The sequence below is a fragment of the Populus alba genome, chromosome 3, assembly GCF_005239225.2.
Source record: "Populus alba chromosome 3, ASM523922v2, whole genome shotgun sequence".
Lineage (NCBI taxonomy): Eukaryota > Viridiplantae > Streptophyta > Magnoliopsida > Malpighiales > Salicaceae > Populus > Populus alba.
In genome coordinates this window covers 13,414,438-13,424,251 of record NC_133286.1, presented here as the reverse complement: position 1 = coordinate 13,424,251, position 9,814 = coordinate 13,414,438, and the positions used below count along the sequence as shown (strand labels likewise).

Sequence of the window (9,814 nt, the reverse complement as noted above, 5' to 3'; positions counted from 1 at the left end):
CTTGGCTTTTTTTTCTCTTTGATTTTTCTTTTTTTATACATTGAATCTTTTTTGGGTTTTTATTTTTTTAAAAGTTTTTTTATACGGTTTTCATGTTTCTTAATTGTTTTGTATTATTTCATGTCTATTTAAAAAAATAAAGTTTTATTTTAGTGATTCTACATATATTTTCGTCGAAACAAAATGACATATATGAGAAAATATTAAATATACTATGATGAAGAAGTTTAAAAGAATTTTGTTTTGATTTTATTTCATTAGATATTTGAGTTGTTATACATATTTATTTTTGATTTTCCATTAAAAAAAATCAACTTTAACAAAATATACAACCTAATATATATGTATGTGCAGCCAAGTTGATAATTAAAGATATATTGAAATTGTTAAAATATAATCATTTTCCAAAAATAATGTTAAAATATAATAATCAATATATTCATCACATAAAATGCATGAGCAAAAGACTAATTAAAGCATCTTTTAATTAATTTGATAGCACGATGCTAATTAAATAATTTCAATAAAAATTAAATTACAAATAACTCTTACATCCATATTACTCAACAAACAATTAATTTAATTTTGTTTCTACAAGCATGCTGGGCCTAGCTTTTCTTTTTTCCTCCCCCTTAATTTAAGTCTTTAATAATGATTTTAAATTGGTGTTTGTTTTTTATTTTTTTATTACATAACTAAATTAAAAAATTATTAAATTTAATGAAGTTAATAACTTAAATTATAAGTTTGACAGTTTAATATGACTTGACTTAAAAATGTATTAAAATAATATTTTTTTTATATTTTTAAAATTTATTTTCATATTAATATATCAAAATAATTTGAAAATGTAAAAAATATTTTAAAATAAAAATAAAAAATATAAAATTTATATATATATTTTTAAAATATTTTTAAAATACAAAAATAAATAATTTTTTATATCTCACCGTGAATATAGAAACAATGTCCTATAGGCTATAGGGCACATGCATCCCGTACACTGAGAAAGTTGTTCAACGAACCAACCTAACATCAAACCCTGATACTGCTCCTTCTTGTCCAGAGATGGCAAACAGTCCTATCATTAAACAAAGCTACAGTCTTACCTTAGGCCTAAGAACATGGCAAATGATCTTCGAGACTTGGCTCAGAATCATTTCTTTAAGCAGTAAAATTAAATCCACGACCTAAGAACAGCAAGTGCGGCATATATTGAGCACATAGTTGCCTTATATTTATCAAGCCTGGCTGGAAGATTAAATAGTTAATTAATCATGTTCTCAATGCTTAATAACAATGGTACTGTATAACTATTTGAATGTAAAAAAAGAGAATATCCACGTGTGAAAGTTGACCTGCTGTGATCCTATTGATTTGATGAGTCTAAAGAATACCGATAGAAATATAATTTGATTAAAAAAATTCAAGATTAAATTTACGATCTAGTTTATAAAATCATGATAATCCTAGAAATCAAATTAAAGTAAATTATGATTCAAATTCTCAATTAAACTAATGTTGAATGACAAAATTAAAAAAAATAACTCGCGTAAACTCAGACTAACCAGCTAAATTTATGACTCGAGTCATGAGATCTAATCAATCCAATTTTAAAAGGATGAAAGTTGAAAAAAAATAAAAACTAATTGAAAAAAAAAAAAAAAAAAAAAACAAAGTCAAATCAAGTTAATCCCCAAACTCGTGACTTAGGTCATGAGACTGATATAACCTTATAGAAAACAAGTTGACATAAATTATGAAGCTAATTCTCAATAAATTAAATGTTGAAAGATGAAATAAAAAAAATAATAATTAAAAAAAGGACAAAAAAATGACCTGGGTTATCTAAGTCAGCCCACCAAATCCATATCTCGAATCATGATATCGAAATAACCTCATATAAAGCAAATTAAAATAAATTACGAAACTTAATTTCCATTCAATCAAATGTTGAAAGATTAAATTAGAAAAAATTCAATTAAAAAAAGAACAAAAATACCTAAGTTAACCTATAAAATCCGTGATATGGGTCAAATATTGGTTTAACCTCATAAAAAGTACATCTTTGGTACAATTTATGAAACTCCATTCCCTATAAGCTCAAAGTCAAATGATAAAATAAGAAAAAAACTAAATTTTAAAAATAAAAAAAAAAAAAAACATCATTTTTCCAATGAACAATGATATGTGAGGAGGGGGACAATGAATTCCCCTTCTCAATTAGTGTTTGTTATTAAATGTGGACCTGAACTACATCGCGGGGTTGTATTATTTTTTTCCATAAAAAATAATGTTTTGGTGCCATGAGCACGTTTTAAAGAAACAAGAAAAATCTATGACTCAAGTTATAGACTCGATTAGATTAAATAAGTTGAATTTTATTTTAATTAGATGATAAAAAAAAGACAATGATAATAAACATACCAAAATTAAAAAAAAAAAAAAAACAATCACGATAACTTGGGAAAAAACCTTTTTCTGATAGGAAAAAAAATATATAATTCAATTTCCAACCAATTAAAAATAAAATGATGAAATTGGATAAAAAAGAAATAAAAAAAACTAATCTGAGTCAACCTGAGTTAACATGACAAACATATAAACCTGGTAATAAGAGGTGAGTCAACTTGTCAAATTTATAATCCAGATAATAAAATCAAAATAACCCGCTAGAAAATAAATATAGATTTTACTTTGTTATTTTTTATTCAACCCATGATAAAACACAAAACAAGTAACCAGTTGTGATTTAAAATGAAAGGAAAAGAAGAAAGAATAGAATATTGTTAAATTAAAAATAAAATAAAATTCCACCCTTCAATTTTTCTGGGGTTAAATGTTAACCTCTGAAAATTTCCCCTTCCTCCGAAGTAGTACTAAACATAAGTAAAGGGGTTAAAAATTATTATCCTCTAACCAAACATGTCCTTAATTTGAACTAGAATGCCCTCAGCTTTAAGAAAACATAAAAAAAATGTCTAAGAGGAAATGGTTAGTTGAGATTAGGCACCACCAATAATTATTGGAAGGTCATAAATCATAGATCCACATCAGGAATTCTTCAGTTTATATGAATTTATAAATGGTTAATCACAGGATTATCCATTTGGAAATGGCTAAGCATTGCTGTTTATATGATAAAGCGTATAAAATATTAGTCAAAGCAAACCCAGGAAAATTTAGGGTCTGTCAGGCTTAGGTTTTTGATATCTGAAACCTCAAAAAAGAGTATCTAAGATTCATCGTTTTCTGAAGTTCAATAACCAAATAAAATCTTTCTATATCAGTAAGCTAACAAATAAAAGTGGAAGAAACACACGCAGCTTTATTTGATATCACTGAAGGCAGGCATGGCAGGTACAGACTTTGATACTGTTCCTCTTCTTTATGAGCAAACTTTGATACTGTTCACCAGGATTTTCTTTCATTTTCAACCCTTTTCAAACCGAACCAGTCCACAGAATCTAATACAAATCTTTCTGAATTAAATTTTCTATTATTAAAATGATAGACCTAACTCACTCAATATGAACTGCAGACACAGCTGCTGTGATTTCCTTGGTTATTGGATCACCAGTTTCTAAAGAAACACCATGTGGGTCTTCTCTGACTAACAAGGCCAGAACATTGAGAGAACTCCAAGCTTTGGCGACGTTGCTGCCAGAGTCCCCTAAGGTTACAGCAAAGACGGCATCGAATCCACCTGCTCCAGGAACTCCTGCCAGCAAAACTCCTTCCATGTCCATAGTAGCATCCAAAAGGCGAGTCTGTGATTCAGGCTCTATCTGCAAAGTTCAAAAAGATTATTAAACATCAAAAAGCTAAAAACCTAATTAAATTAAAATTTGTTTCATTGGAGAAGCAGGATGAGAACCCAGCACAACATCTTCAATTTGCATTTCACAACAGATTTATGAAGTTGCTGTTTATTAATGTTTGCTTATGCTGCAAGGAAAAAAAAAAACACGAATGAAAATCTCCCAGCCAGAAGTTGCATGCAAACTTTGTGCATAGATTTAACTTGTGACAAAGGCAGTTGTCTATGCACTTGATATTAAAATCTTACTCTCTCTTGTACCGCATGGGATCTTACGAGTACAAAGTTTCTTTCATCTTATTCTATTTAACGTTCATAAATAGCTTTCTCCAACAAATATTCTGCAGCTGCAAAATGTTCTCACTTTTCAGGGCCTGAAAATGTGCCCCGCTCCTCCTTTTCAATTAAAGAATTGCAGACGCGTGCACTACCTAAAAAAAACCGTACCAAAAACGGAAGGACATTGGCACAAGGCATCCAGTGCAGGGACTGGGTAATAAAACACAACTGCAGTTGGTACATAGCTAACCCAAGAGATCCTATCTAGGTAAGAACTAGTAAGCTGGAAAGTATATTTGAGTATGATATTCATAAGACAGCAGAATGATTATGCTATTCCTATCTTTCCCATCTGTGAGAACCGAGAAGGGTTGAGAACCCTTACATCAAACATTCAGCTTGCAGAAGCCATATAAAGTCAAACCATTACATGGCATAGCAGGGAGGTCAATATACCTTTCAGGAGAGTAGCCAAAGGAGAAGAATACATTGGCAGTGCGGTTGTGACATAGTACATTGGTGAAGTCACTATAGCTAGTCAGTACTAAAAGTAGCAAACGTGCTACTCAGAAACATTGATGTTTATATAATAACAAAAATTATTGTCCCAGTCCTCTTTTTGTCATATCCAAAAACATTTCACTCAGATATGAAAAGTTGTATCTCGGGAACAAATAAAGAGAAAGAAACCTACCGGGACACCTGCAGCCTCGCCCATCTGGCGCATCAGATTTCTGATCTCAACCATGGCACTTCTTGCTCCTAATAATGCTTTAACAACTGCTTCTTGGCTAGGTTCGGTGGATTGTTCTATCCACTGTTCAAGCAATTCATGACATTATATCAAAATCAACACTAGGCCAAAAAGTCACAAGGTAAGGAAGGAGCACCAAACATAAAAGATTGAAAAAAACAGGATAAAAAAATACTTTGACAGCATAGACAAAGTAATTGGCAGCTTGCACATCGTTATCCACAAACAATATGAAACTAGTGTAGCTAGACATGATTCAAAACAAGCATCTAATTGGTTTGTTCATTCATGTCTACATTTGTCAAACAAAGTTTTCTGTTAATAGAACAGTCATGTTTCAGGTACAGCACTTTTCTGTGGAGAATAGTTAAACTCATGTCTGAGGCTGAATGAACCCCACAATAGTGCATTGTTAATTTTATCCTGACAAATAGTCATTCCAAATTCGATCTGGTTTCCAATCCTGTTCTGGTAATTCATGATTGAGGTGCTGGCAATGAGACAGTGACTTATTTAAGGCTTTATTCAATTTGGAATGAATATTTGTCAGGATAAAATTAACAAAGGCATGTCTCAGTACATATGAAAACCACAGATTTCCAGTACCTGTCTTTCACAGACTTCCTACTACATGACTGGAGGATAACAGCAGTAGGTGACCTTTCATGAGGAAAGGAAACTCTACATGAATGGTTAAAATGAAATAAAAAAAAATCAAGAAATTTAACTCACAACTGTTTCACAAACAACACAATCTACAACTCACAATTCCAGACAAAATCAATGTTCATAAATGCATATAACCTGTTTGACAATCAATAGAAAGTTGTCAGGGTTTTATTAGTGCCCTCTTTTTAGACATAACAGAAACAAGTCCAATAAATACCTTCTCTGACCTTTGCTTGCTGCAAATGTCTAGCACACATTTGTAAGCATTCCAATTCTCTTCTGCAAGCTTGCTTAAAATATTGAATTGGATTTCAAGTTTTGAATTTGCCTCTGACAACTTTCTCCATGTTTCTTGGGCCTTTGCAGGGTCAGATTTCTGCCACCTTTTCACAGCACCAACCATTGATGGCGTGGATGATCCTCCAGTCCCTGGTTCTCCTAATAACTTTGGAAAGCATCATAATTATTGTCAGCAAACAGTTATTAAGGTCTTTGCAAAAAGTGGAAATCTCAAACAAACCAAAAAATTGTTGTTTGAAAAAGAAAAGGAAATTGCAGCTAAAATTGTCCCTTTTCTACCCTGAATTTGTTAAAAGAAAAGAAAAATAAAAAGTTTTCTTTTGATTGCCTCCCTCAGTTTGTTAGGAAAGCTACATGTTTTCCAACAAAAGCATAACCATAAATTCATACATGTAAGGAAACATCAATAGTATATGTCAAGATGCTCACAAGGTTCATTGATGGGGGCAAAGAAAACTTGGTCCTCTCATGGTCCCACTTTCCTTTTAGGATGGCAGCCATGACTTCCTGTAATGGTGTTCCATTCAATGCATCCTGCAACGTTTTCCATGGAGTTTTTAAGGAAAATGAACTCTAGTGAAAGTTGCATAAAACATACTCTCAACTTTGCATATAATTGTTCTGAAAGTTGCAAGGATACAGTTTTCAGGAACAGATAACATCTTTATCCACATAAATAGACACGCATGATTGTTAATTTTATTTATTCCAAAATTGGCAATGATCTACACAATAGTGAGGCAGTTGACACGGTTCAATTAATGCAACCTGAATAAGTCTTCTTCTTACACATCACCCTTTGAGAACCGTAAACTTTGTCATTTATTCAAAAACCTCTAACCTTGCCTCAAGAAATGCACAGAAAATTATTTGTGCTAAAATCTAGTAAACGATGAAGGATTTTATTTATTTATTAAAGGTTTTATTATTGTTTTCACAAATAGAGATCACAGACACCAAATTGAATAAAATTTAGGAAGACAATGGATAGTAAAATTATGCAGAAATCAACTATGCTTAATTACTAAAAAAGTTTTTTACAAAGTCAAGTCTGAATGGCATCAAAAATACTAGAGTACTTACCAGTTTTTGATATAAATACATATCATAAAAACTCTTCACAGCTTAATGGTGAAGATGGATATGCATAGATAAAGAAAGGGGGGCGGGGGGAGCTAGAATAGAGGCCTTTGCTCAACTTTAGGTGATAACATTACACGTCAATTCCTCAAGAAGCCATACAACCCTCAAACATCAGTGAATGCATATCAAAGAAAGCAAACAACAAATCAACCAGTATTTACCTTACCAATGGCCATTTAACTTGCAAATGTAATTTTAATCTCTTTACTTCTGAATCAAATTCAATGGGGGGATGATCATGCAGTCATGGTGTAACCTCTCAATTGACATCATGAACCCAATCATTAGATGCACAGAGAGGGAGAGGAGGGGAGAGAGGGAAGGAGGGAGGGACCTGAGCAGAAGAAAGAACATCTGGTGAAAAGCGGACATAACGGTGACTTCCATAAACTGCAGAACTGACATCAAAACCACTTCCAATTTTCCCTTGTGCAATACAGTGAGCAGTTTGAGCAATAATATGCACCACATCAAGATCAGCAGATCCCTCATTTTTAGACAGGGGTGAAAGATCAACCACTCCAAGGTAATGAAGCAGAGCAGCAATCACAGCAGTGGTCATTGCTGCAGATGAACCCAATCCAGTTTTTGCAACTTCAGGCTTGCAATTCTGTCCATTTTCTTCTTCTGCATTGAAGGTAATTGATGTGAAAGGAGGAAGAGCTGCCAATGATTCTGGTGTCAAAGGGAGTCCACGTGCTTCAATCTTTGAAAAAGGGTGACCACGTTAACAAAATATTATAATAGAAAACATTCTACTCTTATACGAGCATCTCATTCACAAGAATCAAATAGTTAAATGTTCTCATGTACCTTTTTTTTTTTTTTCAATTTATTTATGAGATAGAATTGTTGGCTGCTGTAAAGGAATGTGTGCTGTTATATTTTATGATGCAAAATCAAATTAAATGTGTTAAATAGCAATCTAACTGACAGTTACGCATATCATGGTCGAAGAACAACTGTTGGGGAGAGAAGATGAAACAAAAGGCACCGAAAGTTATGAGGGAGATGAGCAAGTTAGAAATATGCTCTGCCAGAATTTTATCTATGTAAATAACACAATAGCTGGCAAAAGCAAAGGAAGGTAAAATACCTGATTTCTGTATGAATAGAAGTCATTGCAACCTAAAATTGTGATATCAAGGCCTGCCTCAATAACCAGTAGAAACATTAGATTCTTGAAGTCCTAATAGGTGAATATTGCATAAAGGATAAAGAAAACATAAGCATCAACATTACCTTGCAAGAGTAGCTTGTGTAAGGCATCCTTCTTATCTTTGTCAAATAAAGCATGTGCAGCTGCTATGGCATATGGTACCGCTTGCTCCACAAATGGGTTCCTTGATTCACTGAAACACAAAATTCATTTAACCATACATTTTCCTTAACAATTGCACTTTTTCTGGCCTAGGGATATCTTTCTAGATAACCTTCAACATGTTTAGTGCTGGGCGTGCAAAATCAGATATATGTAGGTACAGTTGAAATGAATCGATCAGGAATACAAGGACTATCAGGGATCCCGAATGAGAGTAAAACACAAGCACTTAATACAATCCACAAAAGAACTTGCCTTGAAGAGACACACTGAAGCATTAAATTCTTCAGTGACAATTTATACATGCTTTCTCTGGAGAGTTGGGGAGATGTTAATCTAACATCAGTCCAAGCCTGGCATGCATCAAACAAAAATATTTAAAAAACATTCCAACGCTTTGGTCACATTACGTTTTTTAAAAAAAGCAGAGATAAACAAATTAAATACTATGCATTGATTATCAAAGTTTGAGACTTTAATAGTATAATCTCAGAAACAACCAAAATAACGCTAAAAGATGACAAAAATTAAAAGAATCCCTCACCCAGGCCCAGCTATCAGGCTTCATTTCTTCATAAAGAGGTTTAACAATGGCATAGAAACGAGCATTTGTGCTTAAAACAACTCCTGCATTAGGTCTCTCCAATATGAGGTAACCCCCAGTCATCAAAACCTTACCGGGAGCAGAAGCAACTCTGTTAAATTAACATCAACAACACCAGTCTCATCAAACACTAACAAAAAAACCCCGGATCAGGAATTAAATAAGAAACAGCAAGCGTTAAAAAAATTATACAGAGTCGGTTGACCCAGAAACAAAAAGAATGAAATTCAGATTTCTTCACTTTGTGTTTTCTTCTATCATAGCAGTAGTGTAGATTAGAGCTCTTTCAGTGGTAACAGGAGGAGATTCAAAGCATGGGTTTTTTGGTTATGCAAAAGAAATGGATAATAATATTTGAAGTGAGGAGAATTGAACTTACACAGCCATAGCTAAGCTAGCTTCTTTGAGATTTGCAATCTGAGACAGGTACAGTCAAAAGTTAAATCTTTCGAATTTCGTAAGGCAAATGCAAGGAAGGAGGGAAAGAGATGTGGAGATTCAAAGGACGACAACCCGTACGCACCCAACCACTTTGGCTCGTTCGTTGGTTTTAACGACAATATTTTTTTTCGCCCCTATTTACCTTTTTTTTAAAAATAAAATAGCACTGCTTAAAAAAAATAATGCAATACACTTATAGAATTCTTTTTTTTAATGAAATAACACAGTGAAAATAACAACATTTTAAAAAGTTGTTGTTAGAAATAGAAATATTTTAAAGAAATAGTTAAATGGTTGTCATAAATTCAAAGAAGAGGAGAAGAGAAAAAAAAAATCTTCAAAGCAAATCAAATCACCAACAATAGTATTTAAAATGATTAATTTGATTTTGATTTTAATGTTTTTATATTTTTAAATTATATTTAACATGTTAATATTAAAAATAAATTTTAAAAAATAAAAAAATATATTTTAATATTTTTT

General features: G+C 32.2%; 1 protein-coding gene across 1 annotated transcript; it reads right to left on the bottom strand.

Annotated features, from left to right (window-relative positions):
- Positions 1-3,308: 3,308 nt before the first annotated feature.
- Positions 3,309-9,441, bottom strand: LOC118028682 (phosphomevalonate kinase, peroxisomal). Its single transcript, XM_035032370.2, has 10 exons — positions 9,270-9,441; positions 8,831-8,981; positions 8,542-8,639; positions 8,208-8,317; positions 8,062-8,114; positions 7,300-7,671; positions 6,252-6,356; positions 5,740-5,967; positions 4,794-4,916; positions 3,309-3,788 (listed from the first exon to the last, which is right to left on the bottom strand). The coding sequence occupies exons 1-10, from the start codon at positions 9,275-9,277 to the stop codon at positions 3,522-3,524; spliced, it is 1,515 nt and encodes a 504-aa protein (XP_034888261.1). The 5' UTR covers positions 9,278-9,441; the 3' UTR covers positions 3,309-3,521.
- Positions 9,442-9,814: the final 373 nt, after the last annotated feature.